Genomic DNA, 27,224 nt, shown 5'->3' with positions numbered 1-27,224 from the left:
AATAAACTAAAGTTACATTTTTATATTATTTACAATAAGTAGCTGAAGAAAGTAAAGTGCATTGTTTGAAGTTTATTTAATTTCTAACATAAATAGATCTGAATTAATTGGTTCTTCTTAATTAATTTAGATTTTATGAAAATAATTTCTATATCATTTAGGGTTGGTAAATGACATTAGATGAAATACATAATAGAAATTTTTTGTAAAAAGTAAATAATTTGATTTGATGATTGTTATAAGAGTGATTGTTTGATCTTTTTATATATAATTATTCTGTAGAATTCTCAAATATTATATTAAAGTTGGGAATGATAGGAACTTGCTTTTAGAAGGATATGATAATTGGTTATTAACTTATTAAATACTTTTAATTTACTTTATATAATTATATGTTATAACTAATTGATAGGTCTTTGATTTAATTAATGAAATAATATTTAAAGATTACAATTTATATGATGGTTTTATTTTCTACCCTGATCTGTTTAGATATAAGGTATGTATGTAATGGTTTAGGATACTTATCTATTAAACTATTTTATTTGTCAATTAAGTTAATTCAATTAGCTGTCACCATTGAAAATGCTGAAAATCTTTAATTTTTATAGTATAACTATTTATATGTGCCTGGAGGTGTTTTTTGGGTGCTATGTCCTGATAAGCGCTTTCAAGTATTCGTATCATTTAGTGGGTTGGGGGGAGGGTAAGGGAATAGGGGTTGGGTGGGGAGAAATATGGATGTGTATGAAAATGGTGTATATTTATATTAATTTTAATAATCATAAATATCTATGTTTGATCAAGTGTCTGACATTTGGAATCTATAATGGAGATTAGAATTTTTTCATTAAACGTCAATGGCCTTAATAAAAAAGAAAAAAATGCTTGCCTTTTTAAAGCAGCAAAATGCTGACATATATTACATACAGGAGACACACCTATCAATGGTGGAGTCAAAAAAGCTTGAAGGGGGTTGGGTAAAACAAAGTTTCTTTGCTCCTGCAGTTGGCAAAAAACCAGGAGTTGCTATATTAGTAAATAAAAAATGTACAGCTAATTTTAAATTAATTGATTTTGATCCCTTGGGAAGGTGGGTACATGTGGAAATGAGCATGAGAAATAATACCCTGGAATTGTTTAATGTGTATGCCCCAAATACGAATCAAATTGAATTTTTTAAGAGATTACAACAGTTAGTACTCCCACTGGCTGCTTCTAATTTAGTAGTGGCAGGAGATTTCAATGCTGTTATGGATACAATAATGGACAAAAAAACAAGTAGGATTATGAAGTCGTTAGGATTAGATAATTTGATGAACTCTTGTGATTTGAAAGATATATGGTGGATACTTCATTATCCCAGGACAAGCAGGCATGATATTCTCACATGTGGGTGACGTCATCTACGGAGCCCCGGCGCGGACAGCTTTTCAAGCAAACTTGATTGAAGTTTCAAGTTTGCACACTGCACCACGCATGTGCATGCCTTCTCGCCCACTAGAGGGCGCATCCCACCTCGTGGTCCTCAGTTCAATTTTTTCCGCGGAGCAAGAAAGCCCTGTGGATCTGAGCTCCAGTGTTTTGCCTTCTAGCTGCCGCGTTTAGTTTGTTTTTCCATCGAATTAGTTCGCGGTGCTGTTTTCTTTTCGGTTCGTTTCTAAAAAAAAAAAAAAAAAAAAAAAGTATTTTGTTTTCGTTGGGCTCCGGGGGCTCCCGGAAGCCGTGGCCGCGGGACGTCGGTCGTTCCCGGCCTTCTTCTTTTTCTTCGTTGATGTCCCGTCCTGTTACGGGATTCAAAAAGTGCAGCCGGTGTGAGAGGTTGCTTTCCATCACTGACCCTCACCGGTGGTGCATTGTCTGTCTTGGGCCCGAACATCCGACAGAGTCGTGTGATCGCTGTGCTACTTTCCAAAACAGGGCCCTCCGTCACCGTAAGGCCAGAATGGCTGAATTGTTCGCCGTCGACGCGCCGCCTAAGGCCTCGACGTCGGCCTCGGCTTCGGCCCCGGCCTTGACCTCGGCCTCGGCGTCCTCGGCTTCGCCTCGGCCCTCGTCTTCGAAGGCGTCGTCAGCGAAGCCAGCTTCGGGTAAGTCCTCTGTTCCATCCCCTTCAGCAAAGAAGCCATCCTCGAGTCAGGCCAAGGCGGGTGGGTCGACCCCGGCCCCGCATCGGACCTCGACTTCGCACACCCCGAGGGAATACTCGAGACCGAGGTCGCCCTCCAGGGAGTGTGCCCCGGACTCGGAACTCCCCACCTTCGTGGGGATTCCGGCCTTCCAGGATCTCCTCCGAGCTCTGATCTCATCGGAGCTGTCGGGAGCCCTGGAAGTGTTGCAACGTGCTGCGGTTCCGGCGGCCTCGACCTCGGCCGGGGCGCCTTCGGTCTCGGAGGCCCCGGCCTCGGCTCCCTCGACCGCGGGAGCCCCGGCCTCGGCGACCTCGGTCTCGGGTACTGTGGCCCCGTTCACCTCGGTCTCGGCCCCGCCCCTGACCTCGACCTTGGGGGAACCTCCTGAGCGGAGTGTAAGGCCCAAAGAAAAGTTGCGCAGAGTGCGCCGTCTTTCCTCCTCTTCCTCCGGGTCTTCCCGGGACGCCTCGCCCTCGACGCGACCTCGGACGAGGCGCCGATCGAGGAAGTCTAAGCGGCCCCGAGGCTCGCCTCGGCGCGATCGTTCCTCGTCGTTCGGGGGCGAGGCACTGCAGGTGTCGGAGTTGCGCCTCGACAACCCGAGGCTCCTCCGCTCACCTCGTGGGAAGTCTTCCCGGGCCGCCTCGCCGAGGAAATGGGAGAGTGTCCCACGGACCCCGGGGTCCTCGCCCAAGGGTTCTGCGAGGAGGATAATTTCCCCTTCCCCCTCGAGGGCCCTGGAGAGGGGATCCTGGGATTCGGGATCTGTTAGGGATCCTCATTATTCTCATGAGGCCTCCCCCCTCTCCTCGGTGGGGCGGTCGAGAACCCCGTCTCCCCAGGCTAGGCCCTCCTCATTTTCATCCTTCGTTCAGGACATGGCCCAAGCCCTGGGGATTGACCTGATGGTAGGTTCTCGGTATTCCAAAGAATTTTTGGAGGAACAGGACCTTCCCACTCCTCCTAGAGAGGTGCCTAGACTCCCTCTCAACAGTGTCCTTCTGCAAACCTGGCTGAAGAACTTGTCAAACCCTCTTACAGTCACGTCTGTGCCTTCAAAAATGGAATCGAAGTATAGGACGATTCCCCCTAAAGGGTTCGATAAGGCGCAGCTCTCCCACCAGTCTCTTCTGGTGGAGTCTGCTCTTAAAAAATCACAGCCCTCACGGGTTTCTGCGGCGGTTCCACCCGGCAGGGAGGGGCGGACCCTGGACAAGTTTGGCCGTCGCCTCTATTCAAATTCCCTGATGGCCACCAGGGTTCTAAATTACGCCTTCACCTTTTCCTCCTATTTGCGTGGTATGGTGAAGGACCTTCCTCAATATCGAAACTCGTTACCGGACTCCCAAAGAGCAGGATTCGATAAGTTTATGTCCAACCTGTCTCAATTGCGGTTGTACCTATTCCATGCAGTGTACGACGCCTTTGAGCTGGTTTCGAGGGTGTCGGCCTTCGCGGTGGCCATGCGCCGCTTGGCCTGGCTTCGCACCCTCGACATGGACCCAAACCTGCAGGAACATCTTGCAGACTTGCCTTGTGTGGGGTCCGAGTTATTTGACGAGTCATTGGATGCGGCGACCAAGCGGTTGTCGGAGCAGGAGCGCTCTTTAGCATCCCTGGTCCGCCCCAAACCTAGGCCCCCGCCGCAGAAACCTTTCCGGCCTCCGCCGCGCCGATACCCCCAGAAGTCGACCCCGGCTTTCTCGAGACCGCCTCCGAGACGTCCGTCTCAGCGAGGCAGAGGGGGACAAACCCAAGCCCCGGCGCAGGGCCCTTCTAAGCCCGCGCCTTCCTTTTGACGGGCTGAGCGGACGGGGCGGGTTCCCCTCCGCACTTTCACAGGAACCCCTTCCTATCGGGGGGCGTCTTCGGTCCTTCCGGGAGGCATGGACCGGGATTACCTCAGACGCTTGGGTGCTCCGGATCGTCTCCGAGGGCTACTCGCTCAACTTTGTGTCCTCGCCGCCGGACAGTCCCCCAAGTTTAGTCCCTTGTAACCGTTCGCAGCTACCGACCCTTCTGACCGAAGCCAAAGCCCTCTTGAAGCTTCGGGCGGTCGAGCCGGTCCCCAAGGACCAGTGGGGTACGGGGTTTTACTCCCGTTACTTTTTGGTCCCAAAAAAGACTGGGGACCTGCGCCCCATACTGGACCTCAGGAAGCTCAACAAATTCCTGGTCCGGGAGAAGTTTCGAATGCTATCTCTCCCGGTTTTGTATCCTCTCTTGGAGGAAGGGGACTGGATGTGCTCCCTCGACTTGAAGGAAGCATATACCCATGTTCCGGTGCACCCCGCCTGCCGAAGATTTTTACGATTCCAGGTGGGGGACCTCCACCTCCAGTACAGGGTACTGCCCTTCGGCCTGGCCGCGTCCCCACGAGTATTCACGAAGTGCATGGTGGTGGTTGCGGCAGCCCTGAGGTCACGTGGACTCCATGTGTTCCCTTACCTGGACGATTGGCTCATCAAAGCCCCGACCAGGGAGGGGGTTATCTCAGCGACCCGACAGTCTATTGCCTTCCTGCAAACTCTCGGGTTCGAGATAAACTTTCCAAAGTCTCAGTTGAGGCCGGCTCAGTCTCTTCAATTCATAGGTGCGGTGCTGGACACGGTGCGCCTGCGCTCCTACCTTCCGACCCAGCGGTTGGAAGCCTTGGTACGGATGAGCCGCCAGGTCTCTCAACTATCGATGGTGTCGGCCAAGCGCATGATGATGCTGCTCGGCCATATGGCCTCGACGGTACACGTCACGCCGTTTGCGAGGCTACATCTGAGGATCCCTCAGTGGACCCTCGCGTCCCAGTGGCGTCAGGAGTGCGACCCGGTGTCTCGCCTCGTTTCGGTGACTCCGCTTTTGCGGAAATCGCTGCGTTGGTGGACAGACTCTTCAAATCTGTCCATGGGGCTACTGTTTCGCACTCCTCCTTTTCGCAAGGTCCTGACCACGGACTCCTCGGAGTACGCGTGAGGAGCCCATCTCGACGGTCTTCGCACGCAGGGCCTGTGGTCGGCAGAAGACCGTCGGTGTCATATCAACGTGCTAGAGCTGCGGGCCATCTTCCTAGCACTTCGAGCCTTCGTTCACATATTGCAGGACCAGGTGGTCCTCGTCCGCACGGACAATCAGGTGGCAATGTACTATGTGAACAAGCAGGGGGGAACGGGGTCTTGGCCCCTCTGTTCCGAGGCTCTTCGCCTTTGGGAGTGGGCGGCCTCCCGGAACATCTTCCTCCGGGCGGTCTACATCCAAGGAGAACTGAATTGTCTGGCGGACAAACTCAGTCGACTTCTGCAACCGCACGAGTGGACTCTACACTCAGCAGTTCTGCGCGAGGTTTTCGCTCGCTGGGGAACGCCACAGGTGGATCTGTTTGCCTCTCCGGAGACACACAAACTACCACTGTATTGTTCTCGGATGTACTCGCGGGATCGTCTGGAAGCGGATGCCTTCCTCCTCGATTGGGAAGGGAGGTTCCTGTATGCATTCCCTCCGTTCCCTCTGATCATGCGAACGTTAGTACATCTAAAATCGTCCACGGCCACGATGATTCTCATAGCACCTCGGTGGCCGCGTCAGCACTGGTTCTCCCTGCTGCTTCAGCTCAGTGCCAGGGAGCCTCTTCCTCTGCCTGTCTTTCCTTCTCTGCTGTCTCAGAGTCAAGGATCCATGTTACATCCCAATCTGCAGTCATTGCACCTGACAGCTTGGTTTCTTGTTCCCTGACTCCTCCGGACCTGTCTCAATCGGTGAGGGAGGTGTTGGAAGCCTCCCGCAAGATCTCGACGAGGCTTTGCTATGCGCAGAAATGGACCAGGTTTTCCACCTGGTGTTCGTCTTTTCACCTGGATCCGGTATCAGTTCCGGTATCCTCGGTTTTGGACTATTTATTCCATTTGTCGCGCTCTGGCTTGAAAACCGCTTCGGTGCGTGTTCATCTTAGTGCGATTTCTGCTTTCCACCAACCTCTGGATGGACGCCCTCTGTCACTCCATCCCTTGGTGACACGCTTCATGAAAGGGTTACTCAGGGTTTGTCCCCCTCTTAAGCCTCCGTCTGTCGTGTGGAATTTGAATGTGGTTCTGGCTCAACTGATGAAACCCCCTTTTGAGCCACTCAACAAGTCCCCTCTTGAAATTTCTGACTTGGAAGGTGGTGTTTCTGATTGCCCTCACCTCCGCCAGGCGGATTGGGGAGTTGCAAGCCTTGGTTGCGGATCCCCCTTTCACCGTCTTCCATCATGACAAGGTGGTTCTCCGCACCCATCCTAAGTTTGTCCCTAAGGTTGTTTCTGATTTCCACCTCAATCAGTCCATTGTCCTTCCTGTGTTCTTTCCTAAGCCCCACTCCCATCCTGGCGAGGCGGCGCTCCACACGCTTGACTGTAAGAGGGCGTTGGCGTATTACCTTCAACGCACCAGGTCTCATCGGAAGGTCCCTCAATTGTTTTTGTCCTTCGATCCCAATCGATTAGGGCATCCAGTTTCCAAGCGCACTCTGTCTAACTGGTTGGCTGCTTGCATTTCCTTTTGCTATGCTCAGGCCGGCCTTCCTCCCCCGGGTCGAGTCACGGGGCACAAGGTCCGAGCAATGGCAGCTTCGATAGCTTTTCTCCGATCCACTCCGATGGAGGACATATGTAAGGCTGCCACTTGGTCTTCGGTTCATACATTCACCTCTCATTACTGCCTGGACACTTTATCCAGGAGTGACGGCCGGTTTGGCCAGTCAGTTTTGCAAAATCTGTTTTCCTAAATTGCCATCCTCCCACCTGCCCTTTTTTGGTTAGCTTGGAGGTCACCCACATGTGAGAATATCATGCCTGCTTGTCCTGGGATAAAGCACAGTTACTTACCGTAACAGGTGTTATCCAGGGACAGCAGGCATATATTCTCACAACCCGCCCGCCTCCCCGGGGATGGCTTCCTTGCTAGTTATGGAACTGAGGACCACGAGGTGGGATGCGCCCTCTAGTGGGCGAGAAGGCATGCACATGCGTGGTGCAGTGTGCAAACTTGAAACTTCAATCAAGTTTGCTTGAAAAGCTGTCCGCGCCGGGGCTCCGTAGATGACGTCACCCACATGTGAGAATATATGCCTGCTGTCCCTGGATAACACCTGTTGGTAAGTAACTGTGCTTTTTGATGATTGGGAATTTTCCTTTTGCTCATAAGTTCATAAATCCTTTTCAAGAATAGATTATATTTTTGTCTCGAATCAAATGGTACAACAAGTAACAAAAGCTGCCAAAGGCTATCATTTTATCTGATCATGGTGGAATATGGATTGAATTTCAATTTGAGCAAGATAATAGTAGGTCTGTATGGAGATTCGATAATACATTGATTGCGGATTCAAATTTCATTGAATTTAAATTAAAAATGATGGAATTTTTTCAATTTAATACTTCAGAAGATATTACCACAGAAACTTTATGGGATGCATTTAAGGCTACCATGAGAGGTAATATTATTTCATATTCAGCTTATATTAGAAAACAAATTCTAAAACAATTTTCTAATTTGGAAAAAGAAATGAAACATTTGGAAGTTAAATTAATTGACAAATGGGAGCAAAGTACCCTACAGGCTTTATTAAAAGCAAAAGGTAAATATAACGAGATATCTTCAAAATTGGTAAGGAAAGATTTGTTTTCTCATCAAACTTTGTATTATGACAATAAGGGGAAGACTATTGACAAATTATCTTAAAGCGAAGAAAAGAACAAAAATTATTGCTATAAAGGATGAGAAAGGAGATACACATACTAGAATTGGAAATATTTTAAATCAATTTCTAAAATTTTATAAAGACCTGTGTTCTTCTGAGCCTTATGATGATAAAGAAAAAGATGGTTTAGAATTTTTGAGTCTAATTATTGGGCCGAAAATTCCTTAGCATATAAAAAATAGTTTAGATGAGCCTATATCATTAAAAGAAATAGAAATAGCGTTGAAGTCTCTTAGAGTTGGTTCCGCTCCAGGTGGTGATGGTTTTACTGTTGAATTTTACAAATCATTTCAAAATACCCTATTACCCTATTTATTAAATTTATATCAGTATCAACTGACTAAAGGTTGCATCACAGGTGCTATGGCAGAATCATTAACAATCGTTTTACCAAAGCCAAATAAAGATTCAACTTTGGTTTTAAACTACAGGCCTATTTCACTAATTAATGTAGATGGAAAACTTTTAGCTAAAACATTGGCTTTACGGTTGGCTAAGGCTCTCCCTTTTATTATTGATATGCACCAAACTGAATTTGTTGCAAAGAGGCATTCCTCTAGTAAACCAGGTTGGCTTTTCATATGTTAAATTTAACAAAAGCCATGAATGAACCAGCTTTCTCTGTGTCCTTGGATGCAGAGAAAGCTTTTGATCGGGTGGAATGGACCTTTATGTATCAAGCTCTAGAATGGTTTGGTATAGGTTCTGGATTTATACAAATGATTCAAACATTGTATAACTCCTCAACTGCAAGATTGTATATTAATAATAATTTATCAGTTTGTTTTAACTTGTGGAGGGGAGTTAGACAAGGCTGTCCATTATCTCCTTTGCTTTTTGATATTGAATTAGAACCCTTGTTATTAGCTATTCAACAAGCAAAGGGGATACAGGGTATTCTTCGCACAGACTGGGAATACAAAGTCTCTGCCTGTGCAGATGATATACTGCTTTATTTGAGGAATCCAGAAACTTCCATTCCATGCTTGCTTGAATTGATAGAGAAATTTGGAAAATTTTCAGGATAGAAGATCAATTGGAGTAAATCAGAAATTCTGCCACTTAATGTGCATTGTACTAAAGGACTATTTGACTCATTTTCCTTTGTATGGAAAGAAGATGGATTAAAATATTTAGGTATTTGGATTAAAAATACACTTCAGTGTTCTCCCTAGCGTGTTCCAGGTTGGCGCATCGCCCAGCTGCTTTAAGTGAGTGCCCGGCTGCCATTTTGCAGCTGCAGAGACCGCGCCGGACCGATTCCGGGATGTGACATCGGACTCGCGACTCGGCGGTGGTTCGCGCATGAATTGTCAAGCGCCTGCTTCTTCCGATTTGCCTGCACCCCGTACTTGAAGGTGAACTTACCTTTCCTGCCGGGTCTGGGTAAAACCAGGATTTGCAGGATTTCCAGGATCCTCATAGACTTGTATTGAGATCCTGGTAAAATTGCAGGATTTGCAGGATTTCATGGATTTTCCAGGATCCTGGTCCACCTTAACAGCAGACCTCTTCTTTTTTTGATTGCCACAGCTGCTGCTATGTATTTACTGGAGTCCCCTACAACGCCGTCTTCTCCTTCTCTGCCGGACCTGTCCCTTATGACACGCACTTCTCTTCCCGTGTGGGCGGACCGGCAGAGAAGAAGACGTCAACACGGGGACTCCCTTTAGTTTACAATGACAACCAGACGGGAATAAAAATAGGCTTACAACTCCGTCTTCTCCTTCTCTGCCGGTCCCGCCCCTTATGACATTTTCTTCTCTTCCTGTGTGGGCGGACCGGCAGAGAAGAAGACCTCAGCACGGGGACTCCCTGCAGAATGACAGCCAGAGGGGCAGTAAAATAGGCTACCTGCAGAGTGACAACCAGAGAGGCAGTAAAAAAAAATAGGCTATAACTTATCACACAGAGGGGAAAAAAAAGAACAGCAATACTTTGGATTTAGAATTTCAGTAACCTGGTCAACCTTATTGAAACTAATAATTCAGATTTATTCAATTTTTTATACTGTTCACCCAGGGGAGCTCTGAATGGTTTACATCAGGGGTGCCCAAATGGTCGATCGTAATCGACCAGTAGATTGCAAAGGCAACGCGAGTCGATTGCGTTGCCTTTGCGATCTTTTTTTCCCTGCTGCTTCTCCAAGCCAGGCCTGGTGTGTACAAGTGCCGGACTCACAAGACTTCACATCTGACGTCAATTCTGACGTTGGAGAAGAAGTTCTGGGCCAGCCAATCGCTGCCTGGCTGACCTGGAACATCCTCCCCAATGTTAGAATTGACATCAGAGGTGAAATCTTGTGGGCCCGGCGCTTGTACACACCAGGCCTGGCTTGGAGAAGCAGCAGGGAGAAAAAGATCGCAAAGGCAACGCCAGGCCTGGCTCGGGGAAGCAGCATGGTGAAATTGCGTTGGTGGTTTGGGGGTGAGGATAGGAAAAGAATCGGGGAAGTGGAGAAATTGGCACGATGGCAGGGGGACAGTGAAAGAAAGGCAGAAATAAAGAGAAGGGCAGGGGAAGAGAGAAAGAAAGGTATGCAGGCAGGGGGAGAGAGAAAGAAAGAAAGAAAGAGAAATATTGGCTTTACAGAAGAAGGAAGTGCAACCAGAGGCTCATGAAATCACCAGACAAAAAGGTAGGAAAAATGATTTTATTTTCAATTTAGTGATCAAAATGTGTCCGTTTTGAGAATTTATATCTGCTGATTATATTTTGCACTGTGGCCCCCTTTTACTAAACCGTAATAGCAGTTTTTAGCGCAGGGAGCCTATGAGCATCAAGAGCAGCTCAAGGCATTCAGTGCAGTTCGCTGTGCTAAAAAACGCTATTGCGGTTTAGTAAAAGGGGAGGGGGTATATTTGTCTATTTTAGTATAGTTGTTACTGAGGTGACATTGCATATTTTAAAGTCATCTGCCTTGATCTCTGAAAAAAATTCTGAATTCAAATGATAATTAACATTTTCTCTGTGTACAGTGTGTTTTGTGTTTTTTTTTTTTAAATTTTATTGTTGGTAGATCATTTTGACTTGGTCATTTTAAAAGTGTGGGCACCCCTGGTTTACATGAATTTATTCAGGTACTCAAGCATTTTTTCCTGCATGTCCTGGTGGGGCTCACAATCAATCTAATATACCTGGGGCAATGGGGAGGGGTGGTGGTTAAGAGACTATCCAAGGGTCACAAGGAGCAGCCTGGGTTTGTACCCACAACCTCAGCGTGCTGAGGCTGTAGATTTAACCACAGTGCCACACGCTCCCCTAGGCAAGTTAATGTTACTGTCTTTTAAACAGTGCAGCAGGATGTAGCTCCTCCTTCTTCCATTAATATTTCTAAACCTGCAGCAGGAGAAGATCAACACCTTCTGGATGGACTAAAGTGTGACACTATTGAAAAGGTGGAATCTGTCTTCTACCAGAAAATGCTTGGGTTCAAAATTAACATGAATCCAAAGTGCACTATAGATTATTGTCCTCTCCCCATGTTTCTTGGACATGAGTTTTTCAACTTTAACCCAGAATGTAAATTAACTTCAGACATCCTGTAAAAGAAGTGCAAAACGCTTCTGCCTGCAGTTACACCAGCTGCAACACGGTTTTGCTTTTTGTGTGGCTTTGAGGGATGCCTGACTCTAGGGTTATGAGACATCCAGGTTTCCCCAGAAATTCCCTCCTTTTGAGGATGTCTGGAGATCCGGATGGCTTTTGAAAACCCGGCAAGCAGTGTGGGCAGGGTTAGGGTGGGATTGGCGGCGGGATTGGGACATGATGGGACAGGAATGGGTGGAACTGGGTGGGTCTAGGGCAGGGGTGTCCAATGTCGGTCCTCGAGGGCTGCAGTCCAGTCGGATTTTCAGGATTTCCCCAATGAATATACATGAGGTCTATTTGCATGCACTGCTTTCATTGTATGCTAATAGATCTCATGCATATTCATTGGGGAAATCCTGAAAACCCGACTGGATTGCGGCCCTCGAGGACCGACATTGGACACCCCTGGTCTAGGGGGTCCGGATTTCCAAATGGGTAATCTGGTAACCCTACCTGAGTACATCCCAGCCCTCTCATTCTGGCTTTAGCAGTACCACCTGGCCTCTTTTAAATAGTATCAAAAATTGGTTGACAGAACACACTGGGAGTAAGAGCAGACTGCACTCTTAAACATAGAGGGCTAGGGCAAGGTGCACAATATTCCGCACCAGGATATTGCAATTCTGACCCCAGGAAGTGCAGCATCTATCTGGTTTCATAACCCTAAACCACCTATAAGGCAGAAAACATCCATTCCATACACTCTATCCCCATCAGAAGCACAGGATATGCCAGGATGTGCAGGATTTGCAGGATATCCAGGATCTAGCAGGATCTGTCAGGATCCTGCAATTCTGACTCCAGGAAGGGCTGCATCTATCTGATTTCAGTATCCTCAACCACCTATAAGGCAGAAAACATCCATTCCAAGTACTCTTTCCCCATCAGAATCACAGGATATGCCAGGATGTGCAGGATTAGCAGGATATCCAGGATCTAGCAGGATCTGTCAGGATCCTGCAATTCTGACCCCAGGAAGGGCTGCATCTATCTGATTTCAGCATCCTCAACCATCTATAAGGCAGAAAACATCCATTCCATGCCCTCTTTCCCCATCAGAAGCACAGGACCTGCTAGGATCCTGCAATTCTGACATCAAAAAGGGTTGTATACACCTGGATTCTGTATCTTTCACAACCTATAAGTGAGGAAACATCTATTCCCTGCACTCTTTCACCATGAAAAGCATAGGACCTGCTAGAATCTTGCTGGATATGCTAGGGTTTTTTAATCTGAGTCCAGCTGTCTTCCTTCAGCACAGCTAGGGCTGGTATTAGGGGAGGGCATTCATGAAAGCTGCCCAGTGCCCCTCAGCTCCAGGGGGGCCCACTTTGAGGGCATCTCTTCCCTTGATCAAGCAATCTCCCTTCCTTTCCTTCACCTTTGTGGGTGCTTTTCAGAATCAGTTTTCTCTCTCTGAGGGGCCCGGATGCTGCAGCCATTCTCACAAGTCGTGTGCGGCTACTCCATAGCTTCTCCTCTGACATATGTTGCACAGGCGGAAACAGGAAATTGCATCAGAGGAAAAGCTTTGGGGCAGCCATAAGCGACTTGTGAGAATTGCTGCCATGTCCGGACCCCTCTGAGGGAGAGAACTTTGATTCTGAAAAGTGCTTGCCAAGGTGACGGGAAGGGAAAAAGATGGCCTGATGAGGGGAAGAGTTTGAGTGGAGCTGAAGGGAAGTGGGGAGGGGAGAGAGAGGGGAGCATACGCTGAAAAGAATTGGAGATAGAAGGAAGAACAGTCACTGGATGGATATGGGGAAGGGAGAGAGGGGAACAGACAGTGAAGGGAAGTGGGGAGGAGAGAAAGGGGAGCAGACGCTGAAAGTGGAGAGAGAGGGAATAGACAATGGAAGGAAGTGGGGAGGAGTGAAAGGGGAGCTGACTCTGGATGGGAGGGGAGCAAGAGGGGAACACAGGCTGGATGGAAGTGGAGAGGAGAGAGAAAGCACATACTGTATGGAAGGAGGGGATAAAGAAAAAAGGGCGCATGCTGGATTGGGGGAAGAGGTTAGAGTTAGTGAGATACTGGAAGGGGTGAGGGAAAGAGATGGCAAGTTGTAGGTAAACACAATAAAAGGGAAATTGAGGACTGGAAAGTAAGTAGATAAAAGGTAGAAAACAAATTGAGAAGGAAGAGCAGAAAAGAAAAGGAGAGGGAGAAGAGAGAGAGATACTAAGGTAGGGGGGAGGAAAGGAAGAGAAAAATGTTAAAAGCCACCTGGGGGAGGGTGGGAGAGATGGAAGGGAAGAAGACAGAGATGCCAGACCATGGGGGGAGTGGAGGGAAGAAGATGGGTGCCAGAACAATGAGGGGGGAGGGGAGGCAGACAGTTTCTTGAAGAGGCATAGAAAGAAAGCAGATGCCATATGGAAGAGGTAAAGATAGGGCAGACAGTGGATGGAAGGAAGCACACATTGAGTCTTCTTCTGATGTTTTAGGAAAGCGTGTACTAGAGCAAACTGGAATCGGTCAAATTGAAAGATCTGTATCTATGTTAAATAACTTACAAAGAGATGCCTTTGTGGGAGCTTTAAGATTCATGTATTGGTTGGCAAAAAATGAGTTACCACGTATAACGTTGTTTGAAAAGCTGTTGGAGCACTGTAAAGAAATGGGTTGTTCTTTTTTACAACATCTCAATGTTTGTAAAAATGCACATTACACCTCAGAAAGAATAATGCAAGAGCTGCTGGATGTCTTGACATCAGAAATAAAGTCTAACATACTGAAAAATATGCACGCTGAAAATTATTTTGAAACCACAGACATCTCAGTTGTAAAACTGTTAATTATTTACATTAAATATGTTTGCCATGTCACTAAACAGGTCAAAATTAGTTTTGTATCAACCCGCAATATGAGTGACGGCAAAGCGGAGACAATAACCAACACACTGAGTCATGAGACTATGGACATACTAGGCTTGAAAACTGCTAATCTGGTTGGACTAGGGTCAGATGGAGCAGCTGTTATGATTGGGAAACAGAAAGGTGTGGCAAAACTGCTTAAAGATAAAACATCTGGACTCTTGGTCAACTGCCACTGTGTAAACCATCGATTGGCCCTTGCAAGTGCCCAAGCAGCAGCTGCCATACCTTATTTAACAAAACTGAATGACATCTTAAGGCAGCTGTTCTATTTCTTCCAAAATTCTTCAGTTAGGATGGCTGGTTTAACAGAAATGCAAAATATTCTGAACATTCCTCAGATTAAGCTGAAAATGGCCAATGACACTAGATGGCTGTCTCATGCCTCTGCAGTACAGTAACTACGACAGTGCATGATGAGTGTCATAGCTGCGCTGGAAAGAGAGGCCACTGAATGAAATGACATCACAGCTGAAGGATTAAGCAGATGTATTAAAACGTACAATTTTGTTTCCTCTGATAATGCTTTCAGATATATTACCTTTGTTGTCCAACTTATCTAAGGCTTGGCAAAGGCAAGATGTCAATCTTACCGAAATTGAGCCAATTTTGCTCGCCACAAAATTGTCCATCATGCAGTTGAAAGACACTCCTGGGAGATATTTTCAAAGCCTTCATCTTTGTCTGGCAGAAGAATGGTCAGATCTCCGCATTGTCTATACACAGAGTGATGTAATGGAATTCAAAATTGCAATATATGATAAATATCTAGAGACAGTTGTCGAGCACCTAGATGCAAGATTCCCTGACATGCTAATTATTTCCAGCTTTTCAAAAGTTTTCAATGCAGAAACTCACGATTCAAGTGAGTCTGCTGAAATTCTTTTTGCTCATTACTCCAAAAATGGTAGCCCTCCAATTTTAAAATATGAAAGTAGCAGGCAAGAATGGACAGTTGCATCAAAAATGATCAGAAGTCAATCATACAAAGACTTCAATCCAAAACAAATTTTACTAAAAATGGCAACAACATCAGAGCTCAAAGAGTCGTTTCCAAATTTAGCCAAACTAGCTAATATTGGGTTAGTGATCCCAGTGAGCACAGCTGGATGTGAAAGGGGGTTTTCTGCCCTTAAAAGGATCAAGTCATGTTTGAGAAATCGCATGAATCAAAGCACACTAAATAATCTCATGCTGATCTCCTTGGAGGGCTCAGATCCTGAGGACTTTGATTATGGGAAAGCTGCAGACAACTGGGCCGCTAGGAAAAAAATAAGAATAAATATTTAACTGAAGACACCTTCTGCATATGCAAGTTGGCTTTGAAGGTAAAATTATGTCCTTACCTGATAATTTTCTTTCCTTTAGTCACAGCAGATGAATCCAGAGACTAGTGAGATGTATCAAAGCAGTCCAAACGTAGGTAGAGAAATAAAGAAGCGAATGGGAAATCCCTCACCCCCAAATCCTGCCCTGTAGCACGTGTCCAAGGAGATTCTACATTCCAGAGAGTATGTTACCCACGATCATACAGAGGCTACCCTCAGCCATCCTTGCCTGAGAGCACCATGCTGTGAAAAACACAGCTACATCCTACGAATAGAATGAGTGCAAAGCAGCCTCCCATCATATCTGACAGGCCCCAAATATCCTCCTGTGGAATGGAACCATCATGCCTGGCAATGGTCCTTAGCTGATGTCAAAACCCATGAGCACCACCGCAGACCAGACCTTTTCCTCGCAAGGGTCTAGGGCATCAAGCCTGGAAACGGGACAAGGGAAGACTCCTCCTCTAACTGAAGGCCTCTGAAGCACAAATCTATACAGCTCCCTCAGGAGGCAAACTGTTGACCAAAGTCAAGAAGAATGCCAGAGGAGAAGCAATACAACAAAACTGTACCTGGGCCCCAAAGTGACAAGTGCCTTTCCCAGAGCCCCCAAATAGATACAGCAACAACATCAGACACTGAGATATCTGATCCAACTTTTAGCCCACTCCTCCACATGAATGACCCAGAAGGAGTGGAAAGAAAAAAAACTCTGATCCAGAGAGAAAGAGCTGCAGCTAGCCTACAACTAGCCTAGCCCCAGCTGTCAGCCGGCCGGGATTAAACAAGGTACACTAGGCTGCCAGTGAAATGGTGCCCCAGCCAAGGCCAACCTCAACTAGGGCCTGCTGAATAGTGAGGGCAAAGGAATCACTGCCGGAGGCGGTATCCCTCCTCCAAGAGGAGAAAGACTGACAGCGGTGGCACCGGCAACTGCAGTGACACCCCCCTCTTTCGTGGCGGGAGGGAAGGGCCTTGGCCGACCGCCCTCAGGGCCTGTTGCTGCCCGTGCGCAACTACGGCTGAAGCAGCCTCAGCTGTCCTATGGGACAAAGTAGTAACAAACTCCTCCCACCGGCACCTCTCCAAAGAGAATGGTGACTTTTGTAGCCCCGCACCCACAGAACAAGTGAGCTTATGGAACTTAGGTAGCCAGGTTCTTCAAGGGGGGAGGGGGGAAGAGACCTGAGAGCCAGGTGTTGCCCCCCAAAATGGCACTGTACAGCCCCCATCCCGCAGCTCAACTGAGGCCTGAGCCGGATGAACCTTTCTCCCCTGAGGCCTAAAGCTGCAGGAACCTTTCTCCCCCACTGAGGCCTAAAACCACAGGAACATTTCTCCTCCACTGAGGCCTAAAGACACAGAAATATTTCTCTTCCACTGAGGCCTAAAGCCACAGGAATATTTCTCCACTGAGGCCTAAAGACACAGAAACATTTCTCTTTCACTGAGGCCTAAGCCACAGGAACATTTCTCCTCCGAGGCCTAAGCCACAGAAATATCTTTCAAAATCCACCGTAGAATCCTGGAGCTGTGAGGAACCCCTGTAGTCCAGAAGGCACCACATCTAGTAGAGTAAGGGACCTGGGAGGTTTCCAGGTGTTAACTTGAAGAGGGTGAGGTAGGGACGCTGGGAGGGCCCAGGTGCACCTTCAAAGCTGAAACTTGATGGATGTGATCCTACTAGTTTCTGGATTCATCTGCTGTTGATGACGAGGAATATTTTTTTCTTTTTCTTCATTAGGTTTCCCATATTTTTTTTTCATTGTTTTCACTTTTCTTCCTGACAGCGACAATACTTGTGGTGCTTGGTTTATGTCATAACAATTGTTATTTAAAATTTTTGTTAGAAATGCAGGATCCTGAATTGGATACTTTTTAAATTTAATAAAAATATTCTGGCACAAGTGTTGAACCTTAAAAAAGGTTGGAAAATAATTAATGATAATAAACTAATAAAAATAGAACACATTTAATTTTCCCCACCACCAAATTTCCCCGTCCCACCCCACCAGGCTACTTTTTCATGCCACCCGGCTGGAAAAAATTTCTGGGGAGAACACTGCACTTGATGACACGGTAAAAGAGAATGAAAAACTTTTATTAAAAAAAGTAACAGAAATGTGTGAGCAATGGAATCCTTTCATCTTTCAAGTTTCAAGTTTATTAATTTTTAATATACCGACCATCTACGGGAATCTAGCTGGTTTACAATAAAATATTAAAAGAAGAATAAAAATAATACTAGTAGGGAATAAGTTTAAAGAGAGGAAGGGAAGTGTACATTGAAGACATTGACAAGGCGAACTGGAAAGTGATGATAAAAGAAGGGACGGTGGGGAAGAGTTCAAACTATTAAAATGATGATATTGCCTGTGGTTTGTTAAAAAATGAATATGAGACCAGTTGTTTTTTTTTCATGGGTCCTTTTACAAAAAGTTAAATAGTATTCTTACAAAATTTATTTGGCTGGATAAAAGGCCTAGAATTGCTTTAGTATCTACAAAAATCAATTAGGGAGGGTGGGGTAAATTTCCCAAATTTTTATAGGTATCATCAAGCCTATATTCTACGCCAGGGTATGTATTGGGTCCTCCCAGAGTTCATGGAAAATGTCCCACATTGGTTATATTTGGAATGGCGACTCATGTTCCCTTTACATTTATGTCATGTTCTCAGTATTAAGATGCCTAGATTATATAAAGATAATAGAATATTAATGGACATATAGAAAACATTACGATATGTCAGTAATTTAAAACCCAACCCAATACTAAAATCAACAAATCAATCTATATGGCTTAACTCCAAGATTCAAATTGGCAGATTTAAAGTCGTCTGGAAGCATTGGATTATTGCAGGCATACGGGTTTTAAACGATGTTATTTTAAATGGTAAACTGCTTGATTTTTTCACAGTTGCAGCAAAAATATGGTCTTAATAAAACACAAAGTTTTAAATGGTTGCAACTGAAGCAGGCTATTCAGGAGGGGTTCCTGAATGGAAGAATCTTAATAATCAATATAGTCTGGAGTTCTTGTGCTTTCAGGCAGACTTCTTGGGACACCAAGCCGCACAGTGGTATAAATTGATAACAGGATTTATAAATAAAAAAACCAAAGACTGGCCTCAAAGATATCTGGAGCATTGAGATTAAGCATCAAATTTCTTCGTCTCAATGGCCACGAATTTGGTCTTGGAGGATGAGGTGTACAGTGTCTGCATTTATGAGACAAACTTGGTTCTTTCTGTTGCATAGAGCATTTTAGACCCAAGTTCGATTACAAAAGTTAGACAGCTCTAAGTCTAATAGATGCTGGCATTGTAAACTTGAAGCAGGGACTCTAGATCATTTATTATTCTATTGTCCCTTTATGATGGCCTTTTGGAAATCAATTTGGTCCCAAATTAATTGTTTATTAGAGAATCATGTAGCATTATCATATGATACGATTCTATTCGGTACATCAATGAGAACAAAAAGTCAGATTTCATAAAACAACAAACTTTTATTGATTATGACAGGGGTTGCCATTCAAAATATCACAAGTAATTGGAAAAACTGCAGTAGATTAAATTATACCTTCTGTTGGAATTTGTTATGTCACATTTATAAAATGGAAAGCATAACTGCTATTCAAAAAGGGTATTATAATAAATTTAAAAAGATCTGGGGGCCATTGACTTACTGTAATGAGTAGACACCATTTTCTATTGAAAGTATATTTGCAAATGGGGCGAGGAGGGTGAATTAAAGTTTTACTATAGGTTTAATCAATAGTAAAGAATATTTATATTTGTATATTTTTGATTGAATGCTAAAGGAAAGGGTGGGTGGGAAGGGAATAAATTTATTTATTTGTAATACTAGAAAGAAATTCAAGTGATGTATTTAATTTTAAATGTTTTATTATTAGTACACTTGTTGTAAGGTTAAAAAATGAATAAAGAATTAAAAAAAAAAGATAATGTTCAATAAAACAAATAATTTAAAAAAAAAAAAAAAAAGAATTTATAATGGAGATTAAAATTTTCTCATTAAATGTTAATGGCCTCAATCATCAAATTAAAAGGAAAAAAAATGCACACCTTTTTGAAACAGAATACTGGTATATATTATATACAAGAGACACATTATCAGCGGTTGAGTCAAAAAAATTGGAAGGGGGTTAGGTGAAACAGTGTTTTTTTGCTCCTGCAATAGGGAAAAAAACAGGGGTAGCTTTATTAGTAAACAAGAAATGTACAGCTAATTTTCAGTTGATTGACTCCAATCCCTTAGGAAGATGGATACATGTGGATATGAGCATGGGAAATAATACCCTGGCATTATTTAATGTGTATGCCCCTAATTTGAACCAAATTGAATTTTTCAAAAAGTTACAACAATTGATTCTCCCACAGGCCGCTTCTAATTTAGTAGTGGCTGGGGATTTTAATGCTGTTAAGGATCCATTAATGGATAAAAAAACCAAGCAAAATTATGAAATCATTAGGGTTAGATAATTTAGTGTAATCTTGTGATTTGAAAGATATTTGGTGGATACTTCGTTTTAATGATCAGGAATTTTCTTTTTGTTCACAAGTTCATAAATCCTTTTCAAGAATAGACTATATTTTTGTCTTAAATCAAATAGTACAGCAGGTGACACAAGCCTCCATAGATCCAATCAATTATTTATTATTGGATCTGTTATTTATGTATACACTTGTTGTAAGATGCAAAAATTAATAAAGATTTATTTTAAAAAAAAATTTCTTTCGGGTTCAAAATTTTTATTGAAATTTTGTAATACAAATATAAAGAAATACACAGTTAAATATAGACAATCATATGTTATTAAACTAGTTAACTGTTATCTACTAAGGTATCAGTACACGTAAATACTGAGTCATAAAAGATAATGTAGGAAGAAAGTAATGAAGTAAAGAAAGAGAAAAGGAAATGGGAAAGGTATAAAGTAAAATCAGTCATCGGTCTCATTAATTTCTAACAAAAAAATAAACAGCATTTCCAATAAACCATTAATGTAGTTTTCTGTTCTTTAAAAACACTTTAAGGCGAGAGAAAATGAGGAAGATGATGGTCGGACAATTGATTCAGCTGTGGGGTCTGGTTCTGTAGGTGAGAGCACATCCCTAAATATAGATGTTCGGTCTGATGCTTCAGATAATACGGTAAGAAACTCTTTAGTAAACCTGCATATAGTACAATTTCTTGAACATTTTTAAGTTTAATGAATTTATCATTGAATTATTTCATGTATGTAATTGAAAAAGATACAGAATCTTTCATTTTCAATGAAAAATTGTTTGATACTAAAGATAGGAAGATTCCTTTTTTGGAAGGTGTTAGGGGGAAAGTGCCACAATTACTGTTTAATTATATTTTAATGTTAAGTGGTTGTTTTAATGCTACCTGTAACATGTTTTTAAAATATAAATCTAATTTACTAAATTATTTAATAAAGGAGGTATCTCTTAGTCTGCGAATTCGGCCACGCATTGAGGACAATCTAGGGAATTCAGCTTCACGTGGACAAGTTGCAGACATTGACATTACTGCAAGTCCAAAAGGGAAAGGTGACAAAGCTGCCCTGAATGGTAGAGAAATCTTGCCTAATAGGATTAATAGCCAGGAGCATGGATTACTCACAAAGGTACACTTAAAATATTTTAACTTTAGTGTCCAAAAAGAGGCTATCTCTTTGCTTATCTCCCCCCCCCCTTTTTTTATTTGATAAAAAGAAATGCAATGGAGTACTTCGCATAGTAATATTGTAGTTGGGTATACGGTTCTCTTCATTTGATTTTCAAAAAACATGATTCATTTCATAATGTCAAGATTAATTCCCTCAAAATATTAGAAGCATGTATCATTTCAGAAAAATCTTTTTTCCTAACTCATAATTAGAGTACTTGGTAATATGAAAGAATTTGGGTTTATTTGCTGGAATATCTAATCAGTATAATGGACCTAGTCAGCTTTCTTTTATATATGCAGTATCATAACTACATTTTTCCATCAACAAGCAGCACCAAGATACACAAATGGACAATGGCATTTATGGCACCAGCATAATCAAAGTGCAGAGCTAAGTGTAAATGCAGCGACCCCTTGAGTTTTGAGTGTTCTACTCTGCTTAATGGCCATGAGAAAAACTCTGTTTCTGAAGCGCCTGGTAGACTGGTATAGTCCTTACGAATGGGTTATATACCTCATTGCTACCAGCAGGTGGAGGCTGAGCACAAACGTATATCAGAATAGCTTCCCCTCTTGCAATCCAGTCTTCCTCAAAACCGCTTCGAATTTCACGGTATAGCGGTATATAAGAAATAAATTATTATTATTCTCCATTAGCAGGTGGTAAGATTAATTTGGCTCCCCTCTTAGTTCTATTGGAATTTTGTTTTGGACTCCTGGGTTCCCTTTATGCTGGATAGAGCTTGGACGGGTCCTGTCTGAGGATCCATCCAATCTCGGGGGTGTTAAACTTGGCGGATCTCGTGCTGGGACCCTCCCCCCACCTTCCTCCACCTGCCCACTTTTTTGTAGAGGTGCCTCATCCGGCAGCCTGGCCACCTGGTTGATCAGGCTTCCAGCTTTGAGAGCCATGGAATCTGTTCTGAATAAGTGAAAAAAAAAAAAATCCTGAGGTGTGCCGGTCTAAAGGTCTCAATTCCCTTTAAAACTGCCGTTTGTATTGTTTTTCTCATCTAACTAGCACTTTTATTACAGCTAGGGCATTTTTCAGCACAATGAGCACTTTTAAAGGGAAAAAATGCTTATTGTGATCCAGACGCAAGGTACTCGTGGCCGGCCTGTGCAAGTGTTGTGCAGGTCGGAGCAGTGGGGGAGTCTTGTCGGCAGCGATTGCTGGCGGCCAGGGCACCCCGCCGCATGTACCTTGCGAGTCGGCTTCAGATCGCGGGGAAGGAAGCCCGGACTCCCCCGACGTCCACGCGGAAGGTGCCCCAGCCGCTTACGGTCAGGGTGAAAAGGATTCTCTTACTGCCGGTACGGCTGGAAATTTCCTTTTCGCATCTGTCAGTTCCTCGGCCTCAGCGTCAGGAAAGTCCCAGGCTTTTCAGACGTGACAGGCTGCAAGATCTCTGATTTTGGCAGTTTCCGGTCCAATTTCAGCAGGAACCTCCTCCATTTCTGTTACCTCAGGTGACCTTCTTTCTTCTCTGGAAATACAGGGGCAAGGTATGGTAAAGCTTATGTACTGGCGAATGGAGGTTCTGTGTCCACTCTGGTGCGGCCTCATATAGCAGTGGTTTTGTCCCCCTCTACTCCTTTCTCTCGTCCAAGCACCCGTGGGTTTCTTGGGATGAGGATTTTTGCCCAGAGGAGCAAGATGTTGTTGATAAGGACCCTTGGGGAGATTTCCAGGATCCTCTTGGGGGGTTGGATTCCGCTAGCGAGGAGTTCGAGCACCCCCCTGCTGGTGAAGATGCGTCTGTGGTGCGCATTTTTCAGCGGTAAGAGCTTCATGAGCTAATTCTTCAGGTCGTCTTGGTTTTGCACTTTGAGGACACTGTGTTGGAGCCCCCACGTATGGTGGATCCGTTGCTTAAGGAGATCCACTCTACTTCCAGCTCTTTTCCTATGCATCATGATGTTCAGGACATTATGCTCGCACAGTGGCAGGTGCCAGAAGCTCCCTTTCATTTTGCGTGCTCCATGGCCCACCTGTATCCCGGTGGTCTTGGCAGTCTCTATGAGGCATACCGTGCCTGTTGAGGGCGGTGTGGTCTTGAAGGATCCTGAGGAGCATAACTTGGAGTCGCTCCTTAAACTGAGTTTTGAAGTGACAGCTCTGGTAGTCCAGGCGGCGATGTGTGGTGGGCTGGTGGCTCGGGCATGTTTTCGCTGGGCCGAGTATATGCTTGACAGTACATCTGAGGATTGGGAATTGCTAAAGTGCGAGGTGGCAACAATTGAATTGGGTGCTTCTTATCTTTCAGATGCCATGTATGCCTACCAAGTTGTTGGCTTTTGCAGTGGCAGCTTGCTGCACCTTGTGGCTTCGTGCTTGGTCGGTGGATTCGGCGTCCAAAACTCAGTTGACTAAGTTTCCCTTTAAAGGATCTTTCTTGTTTGGTGAGGACCTGGACAAGTTGGTTCAGACTCTCACTAACTCTAAAGTACTTCGTTTGCCTGAGGATAGGCCTAGGCCGTTGGCTTGAGGTGGTGCTGCTCATGGGCGTGATTTCTGCCCTGGTGGAGGGGCTGCTTCTTTTCAGTCTCCTGGGATCTCTAGAGACAGGTTCTTTCAACGCATGCAGTCCTTTCGTGGGGCCCGCCGGGGTGCAGGTAGCGCCCCCGCCGGATCTCCTGCCACCCGTCCTGCCCAATGACTCTTTGCTGACGCCCTTCTTGGTTCCGGTGGGCGCCCGGCTGTGGGATTTTTATCCAAAATGGGCAGACATCACGTCCAATTAGTGGGTTCTGGAGGTGATTCGGGATGGCTATGCTCTGAAGTTTGCCTGTTCCTTGCCACATTGTTTTCTTGCTTCTACCTCGTAGGTAGCGTGGAAGCAGCAGGCCTTTTGCCAAACTCTTCAAAGATTGTTGGATCTCCATGCAGTGGTTCCAGTTCCCTCGCAGGAGTGGGGCACAGATTGATACTCGATTTACTTTGTGGTGCCAAAGAAAGAAGGGACCTTTCAGCCTATCCTCTATTTGAAGGGGGTCAACAGGGCTCTTCATGTGCCTTCCTTCCACATGGAAACTCTGCAGTCTGATTCTGGCAGCTCAGCCGGAGAAGTTTCTGACCTCTCTAGATCTGACAGAGGCCTACTTGCACATTCCTATTGAGGCCTCCCATCATCGCTTCCTGCGCTTTGCAATCTTGGGACAACAATATCAGTTCTGTGCACTTCCCTTTGGTCTGGCCACGGCTCCGTGGACGTTCACCAAGGTGATGGTGGTCGTTGTGGCGGCGTTACAAAAAGAGGGTATTCTAGTTCATCCCTACCTGGATGACTGGTTGATTCGAGCGAAAAGAGGGCATTCTAGTTCATCCCTACCTGGACGACTGGTTGATTCGAGCGAAGTCGTCCCAGGAGATCACCCAGGTCATGACTCGGGTGGTGGAGTTTCTGCAGTCGCTGGGATGGGTAGTCAACTGGCCAAGAGCCAGTTGTCTCCATCTCAGCGCCTGGAGTATCTAGGAGTGCTGTTCGACACCTCCTTGGGGAAGGTCTTCCTTTCGGAGCTCCGGGTAAGCAAATTGTAATCTCAGCTTTGTCTGCTTATGGTGTCCCGGTGTCCTCGGGCGCAGGATTTCCTCCAAGTCTTGGGTTTGATGGCGGCTTCCCTTGATGTAGTGAGGTGGTTGCGGGTCCCACATGCGTCCTCTTCAGTATGCTCTTCTTCGGAGGTGATCACCTCAGAGGCACAATCTGGATCATCCTGTTCCGCTTCCGAGCTTGGCTTGGTGCAGTCTTTGTCGGTGGCTCCAGACTTGCCCCTTTTACAAGATGGGAAGTCTGGAGCCACCGACAAAGACTGCACCAAGCCAAGCTCGGAAGCGGAACAGGATGATCCAGATTGTGCCTCTGAGGTGATCACCTCCGAAGAAGAGCATACTGAAGAGGACGCATGTGGGACCCGCAACCACCTCACTACATCAAGGATGATCAGGAGGATCCAGGATGATCCACCTCACTGATCAGGATGATCCAGATTGAGCTTGGCTTGGTGCAGTCTTTGTCGGTGGCTCCAGACTTCCCATCTTGTACAAGGGGCAAGTCTGGACCAGCCGCAGTGGACGGTGCTGCTCACGGATGCAAGTCTTCTCGGTTGGGGAGCTCAGTGTCTAGGTCACTCAGCTCAGGGCACCTGGCCCATGGAGGAAGCTTCTTGGTCGATCACTGTCTGGCGCTGTTAGCTTTCCAGTCCTTTCTGATGGGCAAGTCAGTCAGAATTCTTTCGGACAATGCCACAGCGGTGGCCTGTGCCAATCAGGGGGCACCAGGAGCACTTTGGTGGCACAGGAGTCAGCTCAACTCATGGTCTGGGCGGAGTCTCATCTTCAGGAAATATCAGCCTCCCACATAGCCATAGTGGAGAATGTTCATGTGGACTTCCTAAGTCGTCACATGCTATATCCTGGAGAGTGGTGTCTAAGCCCCATGGCCTTTTAGTTGATAGTGCAGTCTTGGGGTCAGCCCCTCATGGACCTGATGGCCACAAGTGTCAAAGCCAAAACACCCCGCTTCTTCAGTTGTCGCAAAGACGGTCAGGCTGATGGCCTAGATCAGGGGTCTCAAAGTCCCTCCTTGAGGGCCGCAATCCAGTCAGGTTTTCAAGATGTCCCCAATGAATATGCATGAGATCTATGTGCATGCACTGCTTTCAATGCATGTTTATTGGGGAAATCTTGAAAACCCGACTGGATTGCGGCCCTCAAGGAGGGACTTTGAGACCCCTGGCCTAGATGCTCTGGTTCAACCATGGCCAACAGAGGGGCTGTTGTATGTGTTCCCTCCGTGGCCATTAGTGGGCAGAGTTCTTCTACGCATAGTTAGACATCCGGGCTTTGTGGTTCTGGGGGCTCCGGATTGGCTCAGTTGGCCATGGTACGCAGATCTGGTGGCAGATCCTCTTCCTTTGCCTCTCTTGGATGACCTTCTGACTCAGGATCCCTTTCCAATGTTCAGTCCAGGTCCCTTCTGTCTTATGGCTTGGCTCTTGAATGGGATCGCCTAGTTAAGAAAGGGTATTCAGATAGTGATCTCAACTCTCTTGGGGTCCCGGAGGTTTTCCACCTCTCAGGCTTATGTGAGGGTTTGAGGAGTGGTGTGCTGTGCATTGAGTGGTCTCTCTTCGCGCTTCCTTGCCTACCTTCATAGAATTCTTGCAGGATGGCCTGGCTAGGGGACTGGTTTGGTCTTCTCTCCGGGTTCAGCTTTTGGTCTTGTCAGCCTTTCGTGGGTTGTTGAAAGGTCAGCGTTTGACTGCCATTCCTGATGTGATTCGCTTCTTGCGGGTGGCCAAATTGCTCAAGCCTCCCATACAACCCTCTGATCCATCTTGGGATCTGAATTTGGCTCTGTCTGTTCCAGTGCGCCCACCTTTTGAACCATTGGGCGACTGCTCTTTGAAGGACCTTACTCTTAAAGCAGTCTTCTTGGTGGCCATTACTTCAGCTAGATGTGTTTCTGAGCTGCAGGCTTTCTCTTGTAGGGCTCCCTTCTTAGAGTTTTCTAGGGAGGGGGTTGTCTTGAGGCTTGTTCCTTCTTTTCTGCCAAAGGTAGTTTCTCCTTTTCATGTCAATCAGGCTGTGGTTCTCCTGGTGTTGGGTAGCTGGGAGGGCTCTTCTGAGCAGAGATAGTTGCACAAGTAGGATGTCAGTCGGGTCTTTCGCTCTTATGCGCAGAGGTCCCAGGAGATAGGAATTCGGATCATCTCTTTGTCCATCTAGTGGGTCCTCGTCAGGGGGATGGCGCTTCTAAGGCTACTATTGCGCACTGGATTAAAGATACTATTGCTTCCACTTTTTCTGAAGAAAAAGTCTGTTCTGGAATTTCTTAAAGCTCATTCCACTCGGGGTCAGGCAGC

General features: G+C 45.6%; 1 protein-coding gene across 15 annotated transcripts in view; it reads left to right on the top strand.

Annotated features, from left to right (window-relative positions):
* The window catches only part of PCM1 (pericentriolar material 1), an 869,560-nt gene that overhangs the window by 178,471 nt on the left and 663,865 nt on the right, over positions 1-27,224 (top strand). For 10 of the 15 annotated variants that reach the window (XM_033944006.1, XM_033944000.1, XM_033944047.1 and 7 more), the window contains exons 6-7: positions 20,714-20,830; positions 21,124-21,312. The exons of 2 other annotated variants lie outside the window; for them this stretch is intronic. In XM_033944006.1, coding sequence (XP_033799897.1) covers positions 20,714-20,830; positions 21,124-21,312 — 306 coding nt within the window. The remainder of the gene's footprint in view (positions 1-20,713; positions 20,831-21,123; positions 21,313-27,224) is intronic. 3 more of the 15 variants (XM_033944075.1, XM_033944061.1, XM_033944085.1) reach the window with 1 other exon arrangement.

The sequence above is a fragment of the Geotrypetes seraphini genome, chromosome 1 (genome assembly GCF_902459505.1).
Source record: "Geotrypetes seraphini chromosome 1, aGeoSer1.1, whole genome shotgun sequence".
NCBI classification, from domain to species: domain Eukaryota; kingdom Metazoa; phylum Chordata; class Amphibia; order Gymnophiona; family Dermophiidae; genus Geotrypetes; species Geotrypetes seraphini.
Note: the sequence above shows the minus strand (reverse complement) of the source record. Positions and strands in the feature narration are given on the sequence as shown.